Below are 26296 nucleotides of genomic sequence, written 5' to 3'. Positions count from 1 at the left end.
CTATTCCTCCTCCTCCACTTCCTATTCCTCCTTCTCCTCCTCCTCTTCCTCCTCCTCCCCCTCCACTTCCCCCTTCTCCCTGCCCCCTATTCCTCCTCCTCCACTTCCTCTTCCTCCTCCTCCTCCCCTTCTTCCTCCTCCTCCTCTTCCTCCTCCTCCTCCTAAGATCTTATTATGTATCCCGGCTGGCCTGGAACTCTCTAGGTAGATCAGGTTGGCCTCAAACTCAAAAAGATCCACGTGTCTCTGTCTCCCAAGAGCTGGGATTAAAGGCAGGTGCCACCATGCCCAGTTCATCCTGTTATTTTGTGAGACAGCGTCTCCCATTGAACCTCAGTCTTGCCATCTTGGCTAGGCTGGCTCAGCACTGACCTTCCGGGATCTGCTTGGGTTTGCCCATGGAGTTGGGGTTACAGACATGTGGAGCCATGCACAACTTAACGTGAGTGCTGGGGATTTGAACTCAGATTCTGCTGCTTTCACACCGGCTGCTCTTACCCACAGAACTGTCTTCCGGATCTACACTGCCCATTTTTCTAGGACCTTCAGAGTGGCCATCTGTCCAGAGTCTACCTTAATGCGTTCATTTGTTCTGAGACAAGGTCTCCTTTAACCTGGAGTGGTTCAAACTCAGTCTGTAGCCAAAGAAGACCTAGAAACTGTGATTCTCTGGCTTCTGCATGGCAAGTCCTGAGCTTCAAGCCTCCGCCACCACATCTGACTTGATTCTCCACCAACCGAGATACATGCCAAGGCTGACTTATTTGACTTGCTTTTTGTTTGTATGTTGAGACAGGCTCACACTCCTACTGCTGATACTCTGGTCACCATCTCTCTCAGAGATGAACATTACAATTAACCTCTCTCCCCCCTCCCCTCCCCTCCATTGCTGGGAATAGAGCAACTGAGGGTTGTTGTACTCAGGACAGGGAAGGGACTAGGATGAGGGAGGGTGAGCACTCATCAGGCTAAAGGGTACGACTTGAGCCTTATCCAGCATGTGCTATGTAGCCCAGCCTGGCCTTGAACTCATAATTTTCCTGTCTTAGATTCCTGATTAATCAGGTTATAGGCTCACACCATCACGCCTTGTTTTTGGTTGCAGTTTTGTTATCCAAGGCTGCAGTGTAAGGGGGGTGGTACTGGCTGGACAAGAACTTAGGGAACACTTGGGGAAAAAAGGAGTTTATGGCTCAGTACCAGCTCACTAGATTCTGCTGTCTCAGCTCAAATGATTTGTCCTGGAACTGTTCAGGGGCTGGGCTGGGGAGAAAGAGTAGGTTTAGTTTAAGGGATATTTATTTGTTTATTGTGTTTTGGTTTTTTTTGAGACAGGGCTTTTCTGTGTAATGGAACCCTAGCTGTCCTAGACTCTCTGTAGACCCATGCTGGCCACAAATTCACAAGATCAATCAGCCTGCCTCTGCCTCCTGAGTTCTGGGATTAAAGGCATGGCGACCACACCCAGCAGCTAAGGGATAATTCCTACATAGTGACTCCTTAAGAAATGTTCATCCAGCATTCTTGGTTGGTGGTGGTTGGCAGGTCAAGCTGGAGTGCTTCAGAGACCCTACTAGAACTCCTAGTCTCTCAAAGAACGTCTCCTTTTACTATGGGGGCATTTTAGCCTTCAGTTATGTCCAACTGGTTTTCTTGCCCCCTGCTGGGGACTAAATCCTGTCCATTTAGCTAACTCTCTAGTTCCCAGTGCTACCTTTTTTTTTTCTTTCTTTCTTTCTTTTTTTCGGAGCTGGGGATCGAACCCAGGGCCTTGCACTTGCTAGGCAAGCGCTCTACCACTGCGCTAAATCCCCACCCCCAGTGCTACCTTTTAACATTGTGAAATGACACTGCTGTTTACAAAGTCTGCGAAATCAAAATCAAAATATCAGCTAAGGAGATAGGCAGAGGCTAGTCAGTGTCCGAGGATCTGCATATGACGCCTGGCTCAAAGCACTGTAATCCAAACACTGGGGAGGCAGAAATTTGGAATCCCTGGGACTCACTGGTCAGCTAGCCCAGTTGAAGCAGTGACCTCTAAGTTCAGTAAAAGATGCTGTCTCAAAAAATAAGAATAAAAAAAATGAGAGATGGCTCAGCATAGATTGCTTCTGGTGAGGACTCGTGTTCAGCTCTCAGCATCCATGGCATGGCAGACAAGCTACAACTGCCTGTGACTCCAGCTTCAGAGTTTTCCAACATTCTTGGGCCAGCCTCCTTTGCACTCACGAGAACATACCCCTACACACACACACACACACACACACACACACACACACTGGCACACACATACACACTGGCACACACATACACAAACATATACTTAGAGCCACATATACATGAAAAACAGCACCCACCCCTTTCCAAAAAAGCCCTTACAATGTTTTAATTAAATTTACCATTTTACGTTGGGACACATTCATAACTATTCTTACACTGGCTTCTGGACATACCTTTAAATAATGTTCCCTTTCTAAGACTTCTTAGCCTCTTCTGAAGTTGAATAAAAGATTTATTTAGTTATTACTTACACAGTGTTCTGCCTGCATGTATGCCTGCACACCCAGGGAGCACCAGATCCCATTATAGATGGTTACGAATCATTGTGGTTGCTAGAAATTGAACTCAGGACCTTTGGAAGAACAGTGTTCTTAACCTCTGTACCATCTCTCCAGCCCCATGAAAGGACTAAATACTCTGCCCCCTGCTTGCCGTACACTGACTACTTCTAGTGGACAGGGCTGTTTCAGAAACTCCAGTTTATAGTCATCCCAATAGGAATAATGACAAAGGAGGTGGCTGAGTTTATAAGGCTGTCAATCCTATCACCCCAGTCAGTAGGAGAATGCTATGGATTCCCTTCTGTGACCACCTCAACACCTCTCCCAGTCTTGCTCTGAATTCTTTCCCTCTGCCAGGCTTTCTCATGACACCCCGTCAGCTGCCCTAAGCAGTGTTCTGCTTGGCCTCCATAAAGCCTTGATAGCCATGCCTGGTTTACTGTACAGCACCCACCCCAGTTTCTTCCTTGGTCCTCTCGCCTCTCTCCCTGTGATCTTTTGCTTTTTAGCGCCTCTATAGGGCTAGCACCTGAAGGAGCTGAAAGCCAGAAAAAAGAACAAAAGCAAGCAAGCAAGCTAACGTGTCAGGGGTTAGAGATGTGACCCAACACTTAAGAGTTCTTTCTTTCTTTCTTTCTTTCTTTCTTTCTTTCTTTCTTTCTTTCTTTCTTTCTTCCTCTCTCTCTCTCTCTCTCTCTCTCTCTCTTTCTTTCTTTCTTTCTTTCTTTTCCACAATGAATAGGTCTCATTTATTAGGTAGAAAACACTTAATTGCATAAAACTTACAGGGAAAAATGGCCATATTTGAAAACAGCTAAAAGGATCAGAGTAGAACACAGAACCGTAGTGAGCAGTGTCACGGAGCACACTAAGGAGGTGTGTATAGTCAGTCCCACTGGCACCTGGACTGTCAATTCTTAAGTATTGATTTGTACTGCATGTTTTTCCACTGGCAGATCTCCTCACTCTTCAAAGAACAAGGAGCTGCTACTTCTGACTGAGCCTAGCATTTCAAAATTGGGAACTCTTAGTCACAGTGCATCAGTAAGTCAGGGTTGTTGACCACAATGAGGGTGTCTCCATCCTTCTTATGTGGACGGTGATATCGATAGTGCACAGGTAGGAAGGCCTGGAAGCAGTCGATGCACTGTGCGTCCTGCCGGGCATAAATGAGGACCACAGACTCTGTGGACAAATAGCTGGGGGCTTCTAGATTAAAACTTTAAGAGCATTTTTCTATCCTTGCAGAGGATCTGGGTTCAGCTTCCAGCTGATGTGGGCACATGGGGTGGCTCACAACTGATCGTAACTCCAGTTCCAAGTGATCCAACACCCTCATCTGGAAGTGTGGGTACCAAACACACACATTACACTCATATACATAAAATGAAAATAAATCAATCTAAAAAAGTGTGCTGGGTGTGCTGGCACATACTTTAGTCCTATCAGGAGGTAGAGGTAGGAAGATCTCGGAGTCCACAAAGTGAATTACATGATAGCCAAGGTTCCAGAGAAACCCTGTCTCAACAAAACAAACAAACAAACAAACAAACAAACAAACAGCTTGTGTGAGAAAGCATGAAGGTGAACCTGTGTCTTCCCACCTACAAGGACAGTGTCCTAACATCAGATTAAAAGTCCACTCAATTGGCCTGTTCTTCTGATTAATTCGCACGAGGCACTCAGATCTTGTGTGAAGACACCAGATTCACCCCTGCCTTCCGGCCTTATTTATTTCCCCTGGAGTTTCCTCTCCTTGGCCCTTCACTTGCTGCCTGAGGTCCTAGGTGCATGGTGGTCTCTTAAAGACTGAAACGATGGGCCTCTGGCTCCTCAGTGCTCCTGGTCCCTCCCCAGTCAATGCCTCGAAGGAGGAGAGTGATTAATGGCCAGCAAGAAGGAAGGTCAAAGATGAAGGTCAGAGATGTCAGCTGTGGGTCCAGGTTTTTGGTTTATTGGTGTGTGCGTGTGCACTCGTGATACAGCCCAGGCTGACTTAGAACTCTTGTTTCTCCTGCCCCTACCTTCCAAGTGCTGGGATCACAGGTGTGCACCCACACTAAGCTTACCGTGGCTCTCCTAATGCAGGGGACCTAGTAAAGCTTAATTAAGAGTAGAGAAAGAATCACATTATTATATAGGGACCAACCTAAAGGTTAGTGCTGAGGTCTCCAAAGCTACAGGCAGTCCTGGGAACAAAGGTAGCCAGTAGTGGGTAGTGGCCGGAAGGCACCGCTGGAATCCTGCCCACTTCCTCTGCATCCAGTGTCTACAGAGGAGAAAGACAAGCCGGGTCTTTGAAGAGTAGCTGATGCCTGTGTCCAAATCCTGACCTCAAGTCTCTTTTGAAAAATAAGCATAGCCAGACACCTACCTTTTAGGTTTGCTATTTGGCCTAAAAGAAGCACCACGTTTTAAACAGAAGTTCCCAGTGAGTAGCAGCTTGCCTTGGTTTGGGCGGCGGGCATTCCGGACTGAGGTTTCTTGTAGCAGAGCGGCGGCTTTATTCTTAACGAGTAAGAAAAGTAGGAGTGTGGAGTTAGGAACAGAACAGAGCTAAATGGGTCTCTACCCTCCACCCGGGAACCGAGACAAAAGCCCCTAGCAGGAGTCCAGGGCCCAAGAATCCAGGGCAGGCAGCAGCTTTTCTTTCAATCGTCCACCTGTATCTCTTCATCTGATAAGCCGGGCTCGGAATCGGGCCCTGAAGGGGTTGGCTGGAGGTCAGGGCTTGAAGCGCTGTCTGGCAGTGCTGGGGGGCACAGGACTCCCGGAGACAACCCGCACAGGGAGGCCAGGTCCGCGCGCATCTCCTCCACATCCCGCTTGAGCTTGGCGCGACGGTTCTGGAACCAAGTGACCACTTGCGCATTAGCCAGACCCAGTCGTGCAGCCAGTCCGTCGCGCTCTGACGGTGCCAAGTACTTCTGGAAGACGAATCGCCGCTCCAGCTCCAGCACCTGCTGTGGAGTGAAGGCGGTGCGCGACTTGCGGCGTCTCCGGACACCAGTGCCAGGACCCGGCGGCGCCTCCGGGACGGCTCTGCCTGCCAGAATGAGACGGAAATGTCAGTCTCTGGCTTTGGAGGAGCTGAGGTCTGGGTGGAAAAACTAGGGTTGCGGGGCTCAAGCAGGTTGGAGGTGGGGGGCGGACCAGCACCACGATCCCTGTACACCCGGTCAGGATCCGGATTCGAAGTGCAGCAGGCCCTTGGTGGTGCTGGCGACAGGGAGATAAGGTTGTTAGAGTCGGTGGAGGCTGGATGGGACTGACGAGAGATCTGGTGCAGAGTCAGGGACGTTTGGAGACGGTCCTCTGACTCCTTTTAGAACTCCAGGTTGTGCGTAGTAGTAGGGTAGAGGCCAAATTGAGGTCGGGTGACCCATCCGGCCTGGTGGCAGTATAAAGCCCTCTGCTTATGCGTCCTTAGTAACACCAGCTCCCTTTCCGGGAGCCCAAAGGGAAGGGAGGCAGAAAGGCGGTTCTTGTGCCAAACCGTGCTGCAAGGACCTACAGAGTTCAAGAAGTGAACCTGAGGCTGGGGCCCAGGGCTGGGACTGGGGCTGGGACTGGGGCTGGGGCTGGGGCTGGGGCTGGGGCTGGGGCTGGGGCTGGGGCTGGGGCTGGGGCAGGGCTAGGGCTGGGTAGTTGGGAGGTCTCAGAAACTTTCTGCCTTGTCCTTGTCTCACTCTTTCTTGCCTGCAGCTCAAGCGTTTTGTCTCCACGGCCTCTCTTGGTCGTGACTGCCCCGCATACAGCGAACGCATCAGCCCAGCGGGTCCCTGGATTCTCTCCAGCCTAGTGGTATCCCACAGCTCCTGAGACCCCCTGGAGCAACTGCAGAGTCTCAGAACTAACTCAGGAGACCTGCGGGGGGCCCATGACGCAACTCCTGACACTTGGCCACTCCTGACACTTGGCCAGAGGGCAGGGAGTGGGCCAGGGTCAGACATAACTTTGTGACCAAGGACAAGAGAGCGAAGGGGGGTGGAGGGAGAGAGACAGACAGAGACAGAGATATAGACAGGAATGGACGGACGGACGGACAGACAGACACATAGACACACAGTTCAAATCCGCGACATTGGGAAGGGAGTTTGCTGGCGTGGCGTGTACCTTCAGAAGGCTGTGGAGCGCGAGGAGAATGGCCCTGGAAAGTTTTACTAGCAAGCTCCTCCAGCGCACACAGTGGCGATGCAGGATCAGGGCCGGCTTCAGGAAGCCGTGGCTCAGAAGGTGCTCCGGGGACCATGCTCCGACCGAGGATGTCTGCGATGCTAAAGGGTGTCCGGCGCTGACGTCCAGAATTCATGGCAAGCGGGGTTGTAGCGATCCCGCCTCCCGCTGCGCTTGGCTTCCACAACCTCCTAGGCCCCCAGCACTCAGCTTCCGACCTGGGCCCCCTGCCTCGGACCCGCCCCCTAGAGCTGGGTTGAAGCCCCATGTCCCCTCCTTCTGCATCCCCACCTCCTTCCAAGGGCCGCAGTGAAATGTGGAGCCCATAGGCGTACTGGCAACCTTATTTCTTCTACAGAGAGAAGCCGATGGCTTCTGACTTTGAGGTTTATATAGCTCTGTGCACATTCAAACTGGGTGCACTTCCCCGGATTGCATACTGCTTTGGTCCCTACACATGCTCTGGGTCATAAACTCCTGGGCAATAAAATTGCTTTCTCTGGCCTCAAGGGCTGGGGATTTGCAGAGTTCTGAGAAGAAACAGGATCAGGGCAGATTGTGTCAGGGACTAAATATCTTATCTTTGCCTTATCTTCCCCACCCCACCCTGGGGAAATGTCTTAAAGGGAAGATGGTGACTGGAAATGGTTGGTGTAGTGTGGGGATCCAGGATCAAGAACCTAGCCTATTAGAATACCTGTCATAAAACGATACCATAGGGAATGGGGCAGGCGAGCGAGGACAGGTCTCCACAGAGCACCTGCCCTTCTTACTGGCTCACCGCAGGTCTGACTTTATCATTTTATTAAGCCCTCGTAGTTCAGGTATGATTTCCCTGTAGGATCACTCTCCAAGAAGACTAATTGAAGGCTTGGCCTTTCATTGCTTTTTGTATTCTCTGTCCTCTTCTCCTCCACATTTATCCACATCTGGGTTAGCGCTCCATGATCATCTTGAGATGAAATAAGGCAGCTCTGACTTAACAAAGTGAGAGCTAGGCTCTCACTCAGTAGCCCAGGCTCTGCTCAAACTCAAAGTAATCTTCTTGGCTCAACTGTCTGCGGAGTGAGCCATTGTGCGGGCTGTACTCAATCTATGCTTGTTTTGTTGATAGTACAGCGAAAGGCCAGAGCAGTCTCTCCTGGCTTATTCCCAATGTCACCTTTCCTGTGGCCTCTGCATCTCCCACTAGTATGCAGGGTCCACTTGTCTACTCTTTGGGGCAAGTGTAACTTAGAGTTTGGGTGCTCCAAAAAGGTCTTAGGAGACCCTGGGAACCTGGGCCAAAGGCCCCTTGACAAGAGGACACGCCCCTTAATAGTAGGAGTGTTTTCCCATAAAGGGTTCCCTCTGGTGATTCTCCTGGAGCCTGGGGAATGCTCTTGAAGCTCCGTGTGCCACTGCAGGGTCAGAGAGCAGAGCCAGGCCTGGATGAAAAGCTGAGCTGCCTCAGGACCTTGTTGATTAGTTATTAATGGAGGGGTAAGGGAGGGCACTAGAGAGCTTCTCCTTCAAGACTTAGCCCTCAGACCAGCCCTTGTGGTTTCACTTAATATGCAATTAAAGCAGATCCCAGGAGGCACAAAGAACTGCTCTACTGCATCCCAGTACTGTCACCCAACAGATACTGCAACCTCTCCCCATGTATCCATTACATGGCTGTGGCTTTTATGTCCTTTTTACCTCTGCTCTCAATTACTCCTGTGTGAGAGGAGTGTGGGGCTCTCCTGAGGGGCTTTGCCTTCCTTCCCTTCCACCTCTCCTGCCTACCTCTTCCCTTCAGCACATGGGCTCCGGTAAGTGCTGGGATGGTCTTCGGATACAAGTTTGGGGGGAGACAGATGTAGAGAAGGTAAAGGGAAGATGCCCTAACACCAGAGACTGACCAAGGACATACCAATGCCCAGGGATTAGTCCAGACTATCTCGGGGCCACTGAGGGGGCCTTCTCCTGGCTAAGCATTTGGAACATGAGCTGGGGAGAAACCGGATCCACAGAGGGGGACCAGAGGAGTGTGAGTGATTAATGAGGGATGTTAAGAGATTAAATGTGGGTTCTGGGCTTGAGGGGGAGCACTCAGCTGTCTCATAGCTTTCCCTGCAGCAATTGGGGAGTGCAGAAGCTTCCTGGTGACCAGTTGTTTTGCACCCAAAGATTCAGCATTCTACAGGTCTGTAGCTCTGCTCACGTTCTAGTAAAGTCCTTTGTCACGGGTGGCACGGGAGAGACAGAGTGAAGGACAAGCCCTCTGTTTCCAACAGGGGCAGAGCTGTAGAGCAGAGCTGGGAAGCCTCAGCCTCGGGATAGGGAGGTAGGGAGGGAACAAAGCAAGGGCTGGTCCGCATTCCTTTCCTCCAGCGCTGAGGCCTGGGGCCTTGGCAGTCTGCGTAGTGGGCAGCCCTGAGCAACATGTCTTAGAATCCTGAAGGCACCAAGTTCCACTGGATTGTGCACCCCTTCCCCAAAGGCATTGGCTTGATTTCCCAATCTGAGATGTGAGTGACCTTGGGATCAGGGTGGAAAAGGGAAGGGGGTTTGCAGCTGTGCAGCATCAGCAACCACTGGAGATGTTCCGCAGCTGCTGCTGTCACTGTGCAGGACTAAGGCTCCGACTACCCACCCACTAGATTCAGCCAGATCCAAGCAGACCTCACCACCTTCCGCTGTGGGCTGCCCACGCCTCAAAGCAAGGCCCGCATCTCCAGGAGTGGGTGCTGGGGCTCCTGAGCTAGGACCTCCTAGTCTTCAGGCATGGCTTAATTAGAACCACCACCACTGTTTTATTTAGCTTGGGGTGGGAGGGGCGCTGATGCAAGCTGCCGTCTGATATTTAAATTTTATAAAATTGTTTTTGAAAATTTCATACTTTGTATTTTGATCTTTTGATCGTATTCAACCCCAAGTCCTCTGATCTCTCCCTCCCTCACTCTCTCCCTCTCTGTGGCTGAGCTGCAGCCACATCCAAAAGCAAGCTCCTTCGCAGAATGGCAGGGATAGACTCCGGACAGTGCTGCGCTTAGCAGAGCTCCTCCCTGTTTATGAAACTCAGGTGGGCACGCACAAAGAAACGCTAGAGAACACCCTGAGGACGTGCTCGATCGCAGACTCTAGATTCTGAAGGTAGTAGGAAACTACCATTGGGATATTTAACCCAACATGCACTGCTGGCTGAGGTCACCTCCTGGAAACGATCGGTCCTGCATGGGGGAGGGACCCTTGCAGAGGTGAGTCTGCCATCCTCCCCTCCTACACCCTACCTTTGTAGGAATGGGGCATGGAGACTGTAGCTTTAGAGGTGCTCCCGACCCAGATCCCAGTCAGCTGCCCCAGGCAGATAAGCACTTTTTATTGTTGGAGACCCTTTGTACTCCATTCAGGCTGACTCAGAACTGGTAATTCTCTTGCTTCAGCTTCCCAGATGCTGGAATTTGATAGGAGTCTTAGCTAACCTCATCTATGGCACTTTTACCTTGGCCCTATAAGCAACTTGGGGAGGTTTCCAGACGGCAAAATGAAGGCTGGAAAAGGTCCAGATGCTCGATTAAGCTCTCTCAGCTTGCACCCACTGACAGACAGCCTTCCAACCTCTGCTGTACACCAGGACCCCTGGAACTCCAGGAATCACTTCCAGTCCTTGAGATTTGGGCTTTACGTGTCTCCTCCACACTTACACTGACTGGTCTTTGAGGATCATCCCAGGTTGGGTAGCAGACTGAGGCTTCCTTCAGAAAATCCTGGGGTGGTCTAACCTGATATTGTCTTGGCTTTTCTTTTTAAATTATTTTATGTATGTGAGTACACTGAAGCTGTCTTCAGACACACCAGAAGACATCAGATGCCATTACAGATGGCCATGAGCCACCATAGGGTTGCTGGGAATTGAACTCAGGACCTTTGGAAGAACAGCCAATGCTCTTAACTCCTGAGCCATCTCTCCAGCCTTTTGAGACCAGGATGACCTAACTCAAGAGAGTCCCCTGCCTCTGCCTTCAGAGTGTGAGGACTAAAGGTGTGCCCCACACCTCCACCTGGCATCATTACCATCATTATTATTGGAGGATACTTTCTGACTCTCCCACATAGCTTTCCATCAAATCAGGACCCTGGATGGGACTGCGGAGCCCACCACGTACAGTGGGCTTTAACAGACAAGATATGCCCTTGTCTGGCCACATCCCTCTTCTATGAAGCACCTTTCCCTGCTTAAAGCTCATCATCGTGCCCTCTACATGGGTTCCTTGTTGCAGGATATTTGGTCACGCTGTGAACCCCAAGATTTTGTTATTTACTAGAAAAACCTGATTTTAGTTGTGGCATGGCTCAGCCTTAGCACACACCCTTAGTCCAAGAGCTTTCTGCTTGAATACTGAAAACAGAATCAATAAAGTCAACCATAGGTCAAGAGGCAGAGCAAGCAACCAGTTGACAGGAAGTGAACAGAGAATTATTAAGAAAAAACCATAGAGAGTAAGAGGGAGTGAGGAGGATGGATAGAGAGACGCACAGGCATAGGAGGGAGGGACATTCACAATTTTAAGGAGGTTTGTGTGAGAAGTGAGAGAGGCATTCTGTTGGCTGAGGAAGGTCAGTTGGGTGCTTTTTCTTCGTAGCGGACACAGTTTTTTACCCAGCATCTGGCTCCCAAGTCTTCATTGGGAGAACGGAAGTGTTGAGATTGTTAAAAACAGCAGCTCCTCCTCCACTCCCCTTTCTCCATCTTGCCTTCACTGCCCCCCCCCCCTCCCCCCGGCTGGCTCTCCTGTCCTGAGCTCAGATCTGTCCTACCAGATGCCACTGGGAGGATCTTCTTTTTCGGGTCTATTTCCCAGCCTCACAGAACGGAATTATTTGAACTTTTCCTTAAATATTATTCTTCTTCCTCTTTCGTCTCTCCATATGAATTGTGACATCCGCTGAGGCTGGTACCATATACTGAAGCACATGAAGACAGTAAGAGCTGCCATCGACGTAGCATTCCTTTACCAAAAGGTCAGGTTTCAGTTCCCCATGAGCCTCTATCCCCCTTCTTAGGCAAGCCATTGAGGACGTTTGGTAGATAAAGGAGAGACCCTTCTTCCCAGTGAGAGCTGGGAATTAGAGGAATTAGAACACAGGCCAAAGCTTGAGTGTGTAGCCAGGAAGAAGGAAGGTGAGAAGTGCTTTTTAAAAGCATTTATTTCAAAAAATAAAACCGCAGTTAATTTCACATAAATATCTGGGAGGGGTGGGAAGGGGGTGGAAGCAAGCCTGGCCCCTACCTCCTCTTCTCTTTCACACTGTATTGTAGAAGCAAAGGAGATGGCTAAGGAGAAAAGGGAGAGAAGAGGTGAGTGGGCTCTCAGCACCTGCCGGCCCCTCAGCCCCCTGTGCACCGTGCACCCGGCTTACCTTGCCGAACCAGCGGGAAAGCCATAGCTGCTTCATTGTCATGTGATCAGGGAGAACCTCATTGTCAAAAAGGAGCTGTACCTAAGAGGGAGTTGGGCACAGAAGACTTTTTGGTAGCGCTGGGCAGAGACATGTCTCTAGACACTCCCCCTCTTCTCTCCTCCTCTCCCTCTCTGTGTCTGAATTTATGTTGTGTATGTTCATATCTGGGGAGGCCAGAGAACAATTCTGGGTGTTGTTCCTTGACTCCACCCACTTTTTTCTTTTCTGAGAAAGGGCCTCTCATGGCTGGAACTCATCAAGTAGGGTAGGCTAGTTCCAGATCCAGTGCTGGGATTACAAGTTTGCACTACTATACTAGGTTGTTTTTGTTTGTTTGTTAGTTTACTGACTAAGCTATTCTAACAGACCACTCTCTCACCTCTTTTGCTTCTGAAGACAAAACTCTTTCTCTGGAACCCAGACTGGCCTGGAATTCCCTATATAGCCTAGGCTAGCCTTGAAGTAATCCAGTAATCTTCCTGCTTGAGCTTCCATCCAGGTACAAGCTGGCAAGCCAGACAAGTCCTCCCCTTTCAGCCCCTGTTCTCCAAATAACCTAGTGGGTTTACTTACATGTTGTGGATTTAGCATTAGTCGGTGACACAGAACCCTTCGGAGATGGCGGACCTCAGCTCTAACAGAACATCGAACATACTTGTTCTAGGAACAGAGAAGGGAGGGAAGAGGACCAGTGTGTGAGGGAAAGGTTGCTACAAGTGGCTTCTTCAAAGAGGCCCTCCCTTCAGCCCCGCTCACCTGAAGGACATTTTTATTCTTGTCTTTGCCAGAACTGGATGGAAACAGACACAAGTTAGAGTATTCCACTTTTCCTGTCCCCTACCTAGTACACAGTGTATACACAGTACACTTTCTTCAAGGCAACAGACACTCCCTCACCCCTTTCCCCAAGTCCCTTAGCATCTGGGTCACCAGTGGTATCACTTCACGAAACCGCTGACCTGCCCCTCACCTCAGCCCCTGACCCTCACCTCAGCCCCTGACCCTCACCTCAGCCGCTCCAGGCATAGGCTCAGCTGCTCATCGTATCGATAATAGTGGGCTTTAGAGTGGTCAAAACTGCTGAAGGGGAGGCCAAGGTTGCTCAGGGCTGGCTCTGAGAAAAAGTAGATTTGGTGGAGGCTGGTACAGGTTCCATACCCTCTTTTCTCCAGAGAGCAAAAACCGGGCAAAAGAACTGATCCGAGGGCTTTTACTTGTCCCCCTCCCCCAAATGACCACCAAGGACATACCTTCACCACTGGGCTGGGAGACTCTGTCCAAGCCTCGGGACTGATAGAATTCCCGAATCCGTTTCTCTTCACCTAAGAAGGGGTGAGGGGCGGCCATATTAATTCTCTTTGTCCTGGTTGTTGACCTTTTTATCTCTTTATTTTTTGATTCCCAACAAAACTGTTGGGAACAAAACTTCAAGGTGCCACCCAGCGTTAGAGTCAGGAGGCCCCACAAGCATAAGGTGGCCACTCACTGTCTTGCAAGCCTGGTACTAGCTTATACACTATGTCCTGCATGACCCGATCCAGTTTGAGATTGAGCAACGGCTGCGTCTCGTGGATCTTGATGTTACACATGGGGCAGTACTTGCTGGTCTGCAGGTACTTCACGATACAACTTTTGCAGACTGTAAGAGGAGAAATGCAGATGCTCAGTCCCCTTGGGAACCCGACACATGTGACAAACAGCTTGGATGAGGACAGATCAGGATCCGGGACACTCACAGGTGTGGAGGCACTCTGTGATAGTGGTGGCGTCCACGAAGTAGCCCGCGCATAGGCAGCAAACGATGTGTTCATTCAGGTCTTTGATCTTCACCCGGACCTCCTCCTGCGGACACACCCTCAGTCACTCCCCACTGGTCTTGCAAGCCCTCCCCATCTCACCTCTGCACTTCCCAACTCCAGAGCAGTTTCTGTTTATTGGACTCGGTCGTAAGGCCCCCCCGACAAGAGACTGGGGGAGTGAGCTCCCAGTACGCCCAGCAGAGGGCTCCGCGCACAGCGGGTGCTCTCTCTTCGCGGATCCGCTAGACTCTCTTTTCCTTCGGGAGACCAGACGCTGTCGGAGACACAACGCGCAGGCGTCCTAGTCCAGCATTTGGCAACCCTGCCAGAATCGCGCGTGCGTAACGCGCACCCCATTGCTGCGCAAGCGCACTGAGCGCCCATCCCGCCACCGCCCGTCCTCTCCTCTGTTTGGGTTCACACAACTAACGGACCCTAGCAGTCATCCCGCCGCCCCTGCACCTCGTTCCGTAGTGGGTCCATCTTGTACACTGACTGGAGCTGGTTCCGAAGCCTCATCGCGATCGCAATCTGGCCCCCCTGAGGAGACGCCATCTTAAAGGCTGATCCCAGCCTGCCACTTCCGGTACCGCCTGCGGGGCGGGACTTGTCTCCTAGCAACGAGGGCCTCACATTCTCCGGATTGGCTAGTTTTCCGGCACACCCCACTCTCGCCCCCTCTTTAGTTCCCCGTGTGCTCACCTGAGCCCGCTGACCCCCCCCAACACTCGGTGGTCGTTAGGGAGTGGGGGAAGCGTGAAGCAGGGTCTCTGCTGTGCACGCTTCCACAGGCGTTCTTCGGACGGCGCGCACACAACCTCTGGATCAGCTTCGGGAGCTTGTGATAGCCTGTGCCCCGGGACCCCAAGGTCGGGCTATCGCCGGCCGCTCCAGCTTCAGAGCGCGGGAGTCCCTGGACCCGACCTCGCCTCAGACCCGGGGTCCTCACTGTGCAGTGTAGCCCTGCTCCGCTAAGGCGTCTGCGTTGCGGAGCTGCGTCCGAGCCGCGGGCCTCCTCCAGTCGCCGCGGGAGTTTTTCCCGGCTCGCGAAGTCTAGGAGAGGGTGCCCTGGGCGGGGTGGGGAGGGAGAGATACCCCCCTCCCCCGGGAAACGTAGCGATCTTACTCCCCACTCTCTCCCTGCTGCCCAGGATAGGCCCTGGTTAATGATGATGATTTAATCATCGGCGCCTGCGGAGGCCTGGGACAGACTAATGCAGAGCAGATGCTGAAGGAGGAGGGGAGGATTGACAGCGAGGATACTTGGGCAGCGAGTGCATGCAGTAGCATAGGCCCCGGGCCCCAGATATGGCACACTGTCATCCTGGGTCCTTACAGGGGAACTTAAAAAGAATAAATTTATTCTACAGCGTTATTAGCATCGAGTACAATTGGAGATTGGAGCGAGAGGGGAGATACTGGCGGAAAGTTAAAAGGCTTTCTGGAGAAAATGGAACTTTTGTGTGGGCCTGATCGACATATGGATGGATGAGAAGTCTAAATGTGAAGGAAGTAGAAAAGGCAGTGTGGAGGGAAACGGTCAAAGAAACAGGTGTGGGAGAGCTGTAATGGAAGGGATGGGACCTAAAATAGTTGGAATAGTTAGATTGATGGTATCTGGGACCTCACAGAAAGGAGTGTGTGTTTGTTACCCCATAAATGGAATAAAATGTTGTACTCCGAATGGAGTATATAAGCATCAAGAACGAATTAATGACTTGTTAAGTGACTTCTCGCAGCTATGGTTTTCCTCCCTGGTCCAAGCCACCTCGTCACCACTGAGCCATTGCCGGTCTTGACTGCTCGCCCATGCCTTCATTGATCTCACATACACATACATACATACACACATACACACACACACACCACACACACACACACGTGGGCTGGAGAGATGGCTCAGCGGTTAAGCACTGACTGCTCTTCCAGAGGTCCTGAGTTCAATTCCCAGCAACCACAACCATCTGTAATGGGATCTGATACCCTCTTCTGGTGTCTGAAGACAGCCACAGTATGTATGTGTATGTATGTATGTATGTATGTATGTATGTATGTATGTTTTTGATGATGTGTTTCTCATTTTGATCACACTGCTAGTTTAGTGGACATGTGTATATGTCAAGACAATATACACTTTAAATACTTTCAGCTTATTGTAAATTAAACTGCAAGAAAGCTGTTTAAGGGATAGAGAGGAGACTAACAAGGCTTGTAAGGAAATAGCAGTTTAAAAAAAGCTGTTTAAAAATAATGACAGAGGCCTGTAATCCCAGCACTTACGGGGGTGGGGGTGGGGTATTGGGTTAGGGTCTGGAGTTCAGGGTCATCCTAGGTTACATAACAGAGCACTAACAACAGAAACAAGCAATAAGTAAATCATAAGATTGAAAAATCAGATTGTGGAGCCAAGTATGGTGGCACACGCCTTTAGTTCTAACACACAAGGCAGAGGCAGTAGATCTCTGAGTTTGAGCCCAGCCTAGTTTACAGAGCAAGTTCCAGGATAGCCAGGGCTACACAGAGAAATACTGTCTCAAAAAAACTAAAAAATAATCAGTTTATTTTCTGTCCTTTTCCTATTTAAGATATTCTAATAGTGTGGGCCTTACAACTCAGTATCAGAGTGTTTGCCCTGGCCCTGTGTTGATCCCTAACCACACAACTCAGCAGCCCCAGGGACTGGGGAGATGAGGGCTCTGATGCTAAGCACTGGCTGCTCTTTCAGGGGACTCAGGTTCACTTCTCAGCACCGTAGAAAGATTTCTACCCATCTGTCACTCCAGCTGCAGAAGATCCAGTGCACTAGTCTGGCCCCCACAAGCAACACATCATGTATGTGATGCACATACATACATGGATCTAAAACAAAACCCCCAAACTTGATAGCTTCCCTTTTCAGTCAGATAAATACCTAAGGCCTTGCATGGTTTCCCCAGCCACACTGGGCTCCTCCACATTTGTTCCATAGACATACTGAGATGGGCTCTGCTTTGACACACTGGCCACTCATGTTTCCTCCCTCAGGCTTCAGTGTTCCCGCTGCACAAATAACCTCATTTGCCTCTGGCTTCCTTGCTTTATGCTGCTTCTTACCACTTTAACATTGCTTACATTTTACTTAGCATAGTTTTTAGCTTTATTTTAGCATTAACATTTATTTGGTTTGATTTTTGCTTGTCGGTTTGTTTGTTTGTTTGTTTGTTTGTTTGTTTGTTTGTTTTTTGAGACAGGCTCTCACTATTTAGCCCTGGCTACCTGGCACTCACGAGATATATCTGGCTGGTTTTGAACTCACAGAGATCACTTGCCTCTGTTTTTCAAAGGATTAAAGGCATGTGCCATCATGCCAGGTCTGGATCTCTTTTCTTTCTTTCTTTCTTTCTTTCTTTCTTTCTTTCTTTCTTTCCTTCTAAAGATCTTTTTTTTTTTGGTTCTTTTTTTCGGAGCTGGGGACGGAACCCAGGGCCTTGTGCTTCCTAGGCAAGCGCTCTACCACTGAGCTAAATCCCCAACCCCCTAAAGATCTATTTTTAAAGATTATTTATTTATTTATTCATATGTATATGAATACACTGTAACTGTCTTCAGACATACCAGAAGAGGGCATCAGATCTCATTACAGATGGTTGTGAGCCACCATGTGGTTGCTGGGAATTGAACTCAGGACCTCTGGAAGAGCAGTCAGTGCTCTTAACCGCAGAGCTATCTCTCCAGTCCCTGGTTCTTTTTCTTTTTCTTTTTTTTTTTTCAGAGCTGGGGACCGAACCCAGGGCCTTGCGCTTCCTAGGCAAGCGCTGAGCTAAATCCCCAGCCCCCTGGTTCCTTTTCTTAAAAAAAAAAAAAAAAAAAAAAAAAAAAATTGACAGGCTTGGAGGGATGGCTCCGTGGTTAAGAGTGTTTACTGCTCTTTCAGATGGGCCGGTTTCCAGTTCCCAGGTGAAGCTGTTTACAACCACTTGTAACTCCAGTCCCAGTGGATCTGATGCCCTCTTCTGGCCTCTTAAATGCATGTGGTGTACGTAAAACTCACACAGGCAAAACCAAAAATTAAAAAGATCCTTTTAATGTAACTTACTTTGTGTGTGTGCATGTGCATACTACAGTGAGTGCACATGTGTGTGCATATGCATCAGCCTCTGGTGTCCTTAGGATTCTGAGAGACCTGAGGAGAACCTCCTTGATAATAAGGTTAAGTTGCCTGGCCAACAAGTCGCAAAGTCACACTGGCCCTCCAGTCACTCCCTCCCCAGTGCTCCACCACACCATTCACATTCAGGGAATGCTGGGGATTCCACTCAGATCCTCACATTTGCATAGCAAACACTTTACTGACTGGACTTTCTTTCTTCCTTCCTTTCTTTCTTCCTTTCTTTCTCTTATTCTCCTTCTCTTCCTCCTCTTCTTCCTCTTCCTCCTCCCCCCTTCCTCCTCCTCTTCCTCCTCTTCCTCCTCCTCCTCCTCCTCCCCCTCCTCCTCCTCCTTCTTCTTCTTCTTCTTTTGAAACACAGTGTTCTTCTACCTGGTCTCAAACTAGTGATCCTCCTGCCTCAGCCTGCTAAGGTAGTTAGAATTATAGGCATGTATCTCTCTCTGTGTAATCTATCTCTTCATATATTATATAGACATTATAGTATTTGTTTCTAATATTTTCCTAGGTTTTCATCTGCCCTTTAGACTAGAATGTGCTATCCACATCTGTATCTGCAGATCTGAGCACACAGTGTAGATTAAAATATCCTGAATGGGGGGGTTGGGGATTTAGCTCAGTGGTAGAGCACTTGCCTAGCAAGTGCAAGGCCCTGGGTACGGTCCCCAGCTCTGAAAAAAAGAAAAGAAAAAAAAATATCCTGAATGGGGCTGGAGAGACAGCTCAGCAGCTAAGAGCACTCACTGCTCTTGCAGAGGACAGGAGGAGTCCAGTTCCCAGCACCCATGTTGGACAATTAGTTCACACCTGCCTATAACTCTGGTTTGAGGGGACCTGACACTCCTGTCCTCCAAGGGGTCTTGCACACATGTAGTCCATATAAACTCAAGTAGGCAAACACACATGGACACAAAATTTAAAGACATCTTTTAAAAATGTACTAAGTGGGGGTTGGGGATTTAGCTCAGTGGTAGAGCGCTTGCCTAGCAAGCACAGGCCCTGGGTTCGGTCCTCAGCTCAAAAAAAAAAAAAAAAAGCACCGACTGCTAAAAATGTACTAAGTGAAAAAATAGAAGAATGTAGGTGACAGTGGCAGCTTAGACTAAGGGCTTAGCAATGGGAATGAAGGTCTGTAGCTGGAAGTGTCACACACCTGCAATCCTGGCACCCAGAAGGCAGAGGCAGGAAGGTCAGAGTTCAAAGCAAGCCACCATGGCTACATAGTGAATTCAAGACCTGAGCTACAGAAGATGAGTGAAGAAGTAGGCTGAAGAGGAGGAAGAGGCGACTGCTTTTTAAACTCATCTATCTATCTATCTATCTATCTATCTATCTATCTATCTATCTATCTATCTATCTTTGAGACTGGGTTTCTCTGTGTAGATCTGGCTGGTCTCAAACTCAGAGAGATCCATCTGCCCCTGCCTCTTCCCGAGTGGGAGGCATGTGCCACCACCGCCTGGCTTTCTATTTTTTTTATTCATTTTGTTTTTGTTTATTTTCATTTAAACTTTAAAGGAAAGCGTTGTAGAAGGAAGCAGCCAGGGGCCTGACTGCCGGGCCTAAGTGGCTGAACGAGAAGTGAGCTTTTCCTCCAGCCTGTTAGACTTACAGTGGCTTCAGGAGTGCCGGGTGGAGTTGGCCACAAGGTTAGCACAGAAGTGAGACTGGAGGGATGAGACTCAATGTCATGTGCCAATGCTGTCTGTGTGGCTGCGAGAGTCGGGGCTACTGGAACGGGTGAAACCTGAAGAGGTGCAGAAAAGCTAAAATCGGAGCTCGGAAGCTCGAGTTCTCCAGGAGAAGAAAGCAAGGGCAGCGGAGGGAGGCTAGAAGCAGTAACAATTCACATCCATGCTGCAGGACTCAAGAGCAACAGAATGCGGGGCTGGAGGTGTAGCTCAGTGGGAGGCACTTGCCAAGCGTGCTTGAGGCACTGTAGACAATCAATCCCCAGGGCCCAAAGGAAAAACAAATAGAAGCCAAAAGAAAGAGCATCTTAAAAAAATATTTAAAGAAAAAAAAAAAGAAGAAAGGTCATCTTAAGAGCTGGTGAGATGATGCAGCAGGAGGAGGTGCTCGCTACCAACCTGATGACCTGAATTCAATCTCTAGGACCCAGACAGTGGAAGGAGAGCACACACACACACACACACACACACTCTCTCTCTCACGCACAACATGCATGTGCACACACTACATAAAAAATAAATATAATTTTAAATTTAAAAAAGGGAAGGAAAGAAAATTCAAGGAATAATTAGTTGCTCTGCGCTGTGTGGTTGTACACTCAACAGGGAGAGGCAGGTGAATCCCTGTGAGTTCAAGGCCAGCTTGACCTACAGAATGAGTTCCAGGCCAGCCAGGACTACATAGTGAGACACCCTCACCCCTACCCCCGACCCCTAGAAAAAAGCCAGTGGTGGTGTAGAAAAACCACTCTCCACAAAGAGCAGCTGAGAGGGAAGAAATGGAGGCGGTAGCCATGGATAGAACAAAGGAAAGAAGAAATGAAATTTTCACTTAAGGAGTCAGGCAAAGACTTTGTCCAGATGAGGATATTCTGAGATAGCTCAGGGTAGGAAGGACTAAGCTGACGACAGGCATAGTGACATAAGGGACGGGGCCATCTTGAACTGGGAGACGGAAGGAAGGGGCTGCGGTGAAGCAGTCAGCTTCTTTCCCCAAAGCTGCAGCCTCAAGGACTCAAGGACTCCAGGGTCAACATGGCAGTGCAGGCCTGGAAGCCAGTGTCCAGGAGGACAGAGGAGGTAGAAGGATGGAGAATTTAAGACCAGCTTGGGTTACACAGCAAGACACAACCCCAAACATTAAAATGGGCGGGGGTGACGGAGAAAGAAAGGAAAAGAAAACACTTGAGGGTTCGAATCACCAACACATAGGAGAGGACAGGAGGAAGCACTTACCCAGAACCCCCATCTTCAACCTGAACTAGCAGGAACCATTCAAGAGATGGAGGCAGGAAGAGAGATTCCTGGGTGGGCCTGTGGCTGACAAAACGTGACATCGTCCATCCTTACAGTCAGGTACTAGACACTTTGCTCTTTATCTCTCCAATTTGTATGCACAGACGCCCTTTGTGGCCATTCTCCTGGGCCATCAGTGCGGGAGTGCCACCTGCTCAGACCTTGAAGGTGACGGTCATCCAGGTCTTCACCAGCTGCTGTTTGTCATTCACTGATTCATTCTTTGACGAGTTCAAAAGGATTTAGTCAGTGTGCTGAGGGACACAGTTACTTTCCCCCTAGCTCACCCCCTAGCACACCTGCCAGCCAGGTTCCTAGGCTCCTATCCCCGTGGTGTGCTTGGTGCGTGGCTTCGGGCTTCAAGTTCCGTGAAGCCTCCCCACCTGCTGCTCAGAACAGGGAGGGCTCTGGGAAGGGTAGGGGAAATGAAAGTGATCTCTAGGGTTCTCAAAAGCACCGTTGCCAAATTGTCCCCTCTCCTGCCCTGTGACCAGGAAGGTGGAAGGAACAGCTGAGGATACTGTGGCCAAGGTGGGAGAGGGCTCTCACACAATACTAATGTCCTCCCGAGCCCCTAACCACTGTCTGTCTCTACCTCCACCCCCACCCCGCAGGCTTCTGAGAACACTAGGGAGGAGGGCCTACTTTTATCTACTTTTATGTTCCTGTCCAGATGCCCAAATATCCTGGTTCCCAGGAGAGAAAAGACCCCTTCACCCTGCCCCAGGCGCCAGGCTGCCAGCCCATCTGCTGGGAGAAAGGAGGGGCGCCTTTCCCAGGGGGATCCTGGAGAAACAACTAAAACAGTAGTACCAAGGAGGTTTATACTTGCTAGGCACTTCGCTTCACGCGGGAAAGCCGTAGGGTAGAGCTGAACCCTGAGGTGGGTAGGGGTGAGGGTCCAGGCCTGTCATAGCAGGGCGGGGTCTTCTGGCTAGGACGTGTCCAAGGCAGGCTGAGCAGTGCCTCGATGCCTACCCTCTGCCCCCCTCCCTGGGCCCAGTCTCACCGGCTCCGAGGCGCCAGGGCCCCCCCCAGGGCCGGGGCGGGCTGGGGAAGGTAATGTAATTCCGGCCCAGCTAACCCGATTATGGCGGCCTGCACCGGGCAGGGTGGCGGCAGGGGCGTGTCTTCGGCTTAGGGGCCCGCCCGGCAGGGGTCCCATCCCTGGGAGGGACGCGGAGGTCACACACTGCCAGCTTCTGGGTCCGCGCCCAGAGGTCACAAGGTCACTAAGCCGCTTCAGCCTTCCCCCTATCCTTGGCTGGTACGCTCCAGGCGCATTTTCTGATGCTTGGGTGGGGTAAAGTGTCTGTAGGGTGCGGAGCCCCGAGCCTCCCAAGGCCTCAGCGAGTCCCCAGTGTAGCCCTTTCGCCTTAGAGAAGGAAGGATAGTGTGTGAGGATAGTTTTCCAAGATGCAAATTGGAGAAGTGGAATCCCGCGGTGGAGGCCAGGGTCGGTCCGTTTGAGACACGGGTCCGATTGACAGCAATTTCAGAGAATCGAAATTCTGAGAAACAGGGTACTAACTCCTAGTCTGTCAGGACCAGTAAGGTGGGGAGTGGTACAGAAAAAAGCCAGGAGGTGTACCACGACTCCAAGCTCAGATGTTCGTTTCCTGCCCGAGCCCACCGTACGCGCCCTGGCACCGTCTGCTTCCACACCTGGCCTCTTCCTGGGACTCCAGATCGCGGATCGCCGTTCCCCAACCGCTTCTTGCACAGCCAGGTAGCCACAACGAGATTTGGTCTCAGAGGGCATTTGGGTAGGGGCCACAACGAATCCAGGAGCTGGCCAGCGGCACCCATCGGGAGGCGAAGAGTGGGGTCTGGGGAGAGAAGCCCCTGCCGAGGAACCCGCGAGGCAGCCCGAAGGTGAAGGCCGGCGAGGATGCGGGCGCGCGAGCATCCCGGCTGAGTCAGCGGCCCCTCCCGCGTACCGCGCCTTCCTGACACCCGCGCCCTCCTCTGCCTGCGCCAGGCTCATCCAGCCATCCCTTCCCCTTTAACAGCGGGGCCCCGCCCCTGCCCTCCCTCAGCCCCCTCTGCCCACCCGAGTCACTGCCCCTGAGCTGGCCACCCCTCTCCACACCGGACTCGGGCAGCGGCCTGGGCAACCTAGCGTCCACCTGCGCTCCTGGGACCCCCGCCCGCCGCGCTCCTTCGGGATGCGAGTCCCTGAGCGGACTCCCGGGAGGGGCGGGCACACGCGCGGCTTCTCCCGGTGCACAGGGATGTTGCTGTCCCGGGGGCCCCGGCGCGTGGCCGAGGCCAGCCCCGCGGGCCCCTGAAGCTGCTGCCCCGAGCGCGCCGCCGCCGGGCTCCCGCAGCCGTCAGAGACACCGTTTCCAGTCATCCAACCTCTCAGGCTTGGACCCATGGAGCCCGCAGTGTTGGCTCCGCACCACCTTCCGCACCACGAACCCATTAGCTTCGGCATCGATCAGATACTGAGCGGCCCCGAGCCCCCGGGGGGCGGTCTGGGTCCGGGTCAGGTTGGCCAGAGCCAAGGGGAGAGTGCGGCGTTCTCCAGTGGATTCCACGGAACCTCAGGCTACGCTCCAGCCGGCTCGCTGGCCTCGTTGCCTAGGGGCTCGGGAGTGGGCCCCGGCGGCGTGATCCGAGTCCCCGCGCACCGCCCGGTGCCTGTGCCGCCGCCCTCGGGTGCGGCCCCCGCCGTGGCCGGACCGTCTGGTTTGGGTGGCCCTGGGGGCCTAGCGGGACTCACTTTCCCCTGGATGGACAGCGGCCGCCGCTTTGCAAAGGACAGGCTCACCGGTGAGATTGCCCAGCTCCTCGGTGTCCTTCCCCCCGCGACCCCGTTTCTTCGCCTCTCAGCTTTCTGCTCCAACCCCATTACCCGTTTCATCTCTCCCCTCTGCTCATCCCCGTGGACCCTCCCCGACCCCATATTTCTCAGCCCACAGGGGAGAGGCAATAAGAGGTACTGTCGTCAGGTGCATACGCTCCGCCTTTGTTGCCCCATCCTGCCTACGGCGAGGAGGGGCAGGGTGAAGTTTGGGAGGACCCGATTCTTCCTAAGCCGCTTCATGAATGAGGCTTCTGTGGTTGGGGGGGACCCCCTGTTAACGACTAGGAGCTCTCTTCTCAGTTTCACCTCGGACCACCCCCAAACATTGCCCTGTTCTTCCGTCCCATAGCTGCGCTCTCGCCCTTCTCTGGGACACGTCGCATAGGCCACCCCTATCAAAACCGGACCCCCCCGAAGCGCAAGAAGCCGCGCACCTCCTTTTCCCGCTCACAGGTGCTGGAGCTGGAGCGCCGCTTCTTGCGCCAGAAGTACCTGGCCTCGGCAGAGAGGGCGGCGCTGGCCAAGGCCCTGCGCATGACGGACGCACAGGTCAAGACCTGGTTCCAGAACCGACGCACGAAGTGGCGGTGAGGTGCGGGGCGCGGGCGGGCGGAGTGGCGGGGAAGGGCTGGGTTGCCCGCTGACCCCGGCTCTCCGCCCGCCCAGGCGCCAGACAGCGGAGGAGCGCGAGGCCGAGCGGCATCGCGCGGGTCGCCTGCTGCTGCACCTGCAGCAAGACGCGCTGCCCCGGCCGCTGCGACCACCGCTGCCACCGGACCCGCTCTGCCTGCACAACTCGTCACTCTTCGCGCTGCAGAATCTACAGCCTTGGGCCGAGGACAACAAGGTGGCTTCAGTGTCGGGGCTCGCCTCGGTGGTGTGAGCTACGCCTGCCCGATGAGCGAACGCCATCGTGACTGGGTGCCGTGCCACCAGCGAAGCGTGAGGAGCGGAAAGCCTGCAGCTGTCCTCTAAGGCTCCTTGGCCACCAGTGGCCCCTGGCCCGCACTTTGACTTCGCCCTTCATGGCTTTTTTTTTTAGACCCGCTGAGACATGGGTTTGCAAGGGCAACCTGCAGGATTGTGAATGAAGAAGGGACCCTGCAAGGCACTGCGACTCTGCCCTGCCCTGAGTGAGCTCAGAGCTCAGGTCCTGCTGGGAAGGGGCCACCGAACTGGTACGAAAGCGGACATCAAGACAGCTGGGGGCGAGGGGTAGTGGAATAGACGCTGGCATTAAAGAATGTGGCCTACTGTGACAGGGACCTCATCCTTCATCTGTAAAACAATCACTAAGGAATCCTTCTAGATTTAGTCTTGGCTGTTGTCATCCACCCAATCTGCAGGCCACTCTTCACCTTGAGAGTTGTAAAATGGATACTTATATACCCAGAAGATAAAATCTAGGAAGAGAACCTGACTCCGGTGCCATGCAGAGTCAGAGAACCAAAATGGGGAGCTGGGGGAGAGCTCGTGGGCCTAGCGTTAGAGTGAGGAAGAGGCATGCTTTGGGGCTGGCAAACCTGAGAAGAACCAAAGGTGACGTTAAGACTGGAGATGTGGAGCCCAGGAAGTCAGTCTGTGGTGCTGTGGACTAGGAAGGGGAAACTGGGGGCAAGGTTAACAGTAGGCAAAACTAATGTTAGATTTAGAGAGAAAAAAAAGTCCTGATGCCTGCCTTTAGGGATCTTGCTGACATCACAGGGGTGGAGACATGGAATGGTGGAGCCAAATCTCCAGGGGTGTGTGGGGGGAACTCTGGGAAGTTACACGGATTGAACCTTTCTCTCCACAAACACATTAGGATGTGTGGGATGGTGGTGGACTCAGTAGTTAGAGCAGACGAAGGGCAGAAGGGGAGTACGGGAGTACGACCAGAGGAAGCAGAGCAGGACATCTTCTGGTTGGGAAGATGGAGACAGACGGCACCTGCAGTGACCCTGACAATCTGAGCTTGATCCCTAGGGCCGAGTTTGTGGAAGAAAACCGATTCCTATTCCTACAGATTGTCTTCTGACCGCTGCACGTGTGTTATGGGTGTGTATCCACACACAATAAATACGATGAAAAGTTAGAGAGACTGCAGGCTGCAGGCGGGTCAGAGGCTGGGCTTTTGGTTGAATGGAGGATGGTTGCAAAGCTCTCTGGCTTAACCGGAGTATTTTGTCTCATTCTACTGTTCCCATCTTGTTTCTAGAAGAGGCTAGAACATTGTGACAGGGGCAGAGACCTGTGGTAGCCAGATCACTCATGTTCTGTGTCAGTGACAGCTACAGCAGGCAGCACAGAGGCGGCACCTCAGAAGTCAGCCTCTTTCCTTACAGTCATCTCTCACTCGTGGACATTAAACATGGCACTGCAGAATCACAAATCAAACTTGGCAT

At 51.7% G+C, this 26296-nt stretch overlaps 3 protein-coding genes across 8 annotated transcripts; 1 reads left to right on the top strand and 2 right to left on the bottom strand.

The window, feature by feature from the left end:
* Positions 1-3518: 3518 nt before the first annotated feature.
* Positions 3519-7071, bottom strand: Lbx2 (ladybird homeobox 2). Of its 2 annotated transcripts, XM_087658752.1 has the most exons (3): positions 6678-7071; positions 4936-5607; positions 3519-4830 (listed from the first exon to the last, which is right to left on the bottom strand). In XM_087658752.1, exons 1-2 carry the CDS (start codon positions 7003-7005, stop codon positions 5213-5215), a joined length of 723 nt encoding a protein of 240 aa, XP_087514878.1. In that variant the 5' UTR covers positions 7006-7071; the 3' UTR covers positions 3519-4830; positions 4936-5212. The 2 variants fall into 2 exon arrangements, with proteins under 2 accessions (XP_087514878.1, NP_001102714.1); NM_001109244.1 differs by lacking the exon at positions 3519-4830 and having other exon boundaries at positions 5048-5607; positions 6678-6933.
* A 4823-nt stretch (positions 7072-11894) lies between these two features.
* On the bottom strand, positions 11895-14994 carry Pcgf1 (polycomb group ring finger 1). Of its 4 annotated transcripts, none has more exons than XM_087657435.1 (9): positions 14669-14994; positions 13904-14009; positions 13654-13806; positions 13418-13489; positions 13176-13281; positions 12924-12957; positions 12741-12827; positions 12126-12206; positions 11895-12039 (listed from the first exon to the last, which is right to left on the bottom strand). In XM_087657435.1, the coding sequence occupies exons 3-9, from the start codon at positions 13754-13756 to the stop codon at positions 11992-11994; spliced, it is 531 nt and encodes a 176-aa protein (XP_087513561.1). In that variant the 5' UTR covers positions 13757-13806; positions 13904-14009; positions 14669-14994; the 3' UTR covers positions 11895-11991. The 4 variants fall into 4 exon arrangements, with proteins under 4 accessions (XP_087513561.1, NP_001007001.2, XP_087513560.1 ...); NM_001007000.2 differs by lacking the exon at positions 14669-14994 and adding an exon at positions 14429-14563; XM_087657434.1 differs by lacking the exon at positions 14669-14994 and adding an exon at positions 14429-14494 and having other exon boundaries at positions 13904-14240.
* An 8194-nt stretch (positions 14995-23188) lies between these two features.
* Tlx2 (T-cell leukemia homeobox 2) lies at positions 23189-26288 on the top strand. 2 transcript variants are annotated; one of them, XM_087659187.1, is made up of 3 exons: positions 23189-23878; positions 24262-24504; positions 24579-26288. In XM_087659187.1, the coding sequence occupies exons 1-2, from the start codon at positions 23479-23481 to the stop codon at positions 24501-24503; spliced, it is 642 nt and encodes a 213-aa protein (XP_087515313.1). In that variant the 5' UTR covers positions 23189-23478; the 3' UTR covers position 24504; positions 24579-26288. The 2 variants fall into 2 exon arrangements, with proteins under 2 accessions (XP_087515313.1, NP_001165596.1); NM_001172125.1 differs by having other exon boundaries at positions 23265-23878; positions 24262-24499; positions 24579-25108.
* The last annotated feature ends 8 nt before the right edge of the window (positions 26289-26296 follow it).

This window comes from Rattus norvegicus, chromosome 4 (genome assembly GCF_021556685.1).
Source record: "Rattus norvegicus strain SHRSP/BbbUtx chromosome 4, alternate assembly SHRSP_T2T, whole genome shotgun sequence".
NCBI classification, from domain to species: Eukaryota; Metazoa; Chordata; class Mammalia; order Rodentia; family Muridae; genus Rattus; species Rattus norvegicus.
The sequence above is the reverse complement of the archived record's forward strand: the minus strand, read 5'-3'. Positions and strand labels throughout refer to the sequence as shown.

What these genes read in the sequence shown, in the direction of transcription:
- Lbx2 (XM_087658752.1), bottom strand. Translation starts at nt 7,005, where the DNA reads ATGGGGCTTCAACCCAGCTCTAGGGGGCGGGTCCGAGGCAGGGGGCCC. An exon ending in CGCTCCACAGCCTTCTGAAG is followed by an intron (nt 5,608 to 6,677) that starts GTACACGCCACG and finishes TCATTCTGGCAG; the next exon opens with GCAGAGCCGTCCCGGAGGCG.
- Pcgf1 (NM_001007000.2), bottom strand. Translation starts at nt 14,521, where the DNA reads ATGGCGTCTCCTCAGGGGGGCCAGATTGCGATCGCGATGAGGCTTCGG. An exon ending in TGGACCCACTACGGAACGAG is followed by an intron (nt 14,010 to 14,428) that starts GTGCAGGGGCGG and finishes GTGTGTCCGCAG; the next exon opens with GAGGAGGTCCGGGTGAAGAT. An exon ending in CACAGAGTGCCTCCACACCT is followed by an intron (nt 13,807 to 13,903) that starts GTGAGTGTCCCG and finishes CTCCTCTTACAG; the next exon opens with TCTGCAAAAGTTGTATCGTG.
- Tlx2 (NM_001172125.1), top strand. Translation starts at nt 23,479, where the DNA reads ATGGAGCCCGCAGTGTTGGCTCCGCACCACCTTCCGCACCACGAACCC. An exon ending in TGCAAAGGACAGGCTCACCG is followed by an intron (nt 23,879 to 24,261) that starts GTGAGATTGCCC and finishes TCCGTCCCATAG; the next exon opens with CTGCGCTCTCGCCCTTCTCT. An exon ending in AACCGACGCACGAAGTGGCG is followed by an intron (nt 24,500 to 24,578) that starts GTGAGGTGCGGG and finishes CCGCCCGCCCAG; the next exon opens with GCGCCAGACAGCGGAGGAGC.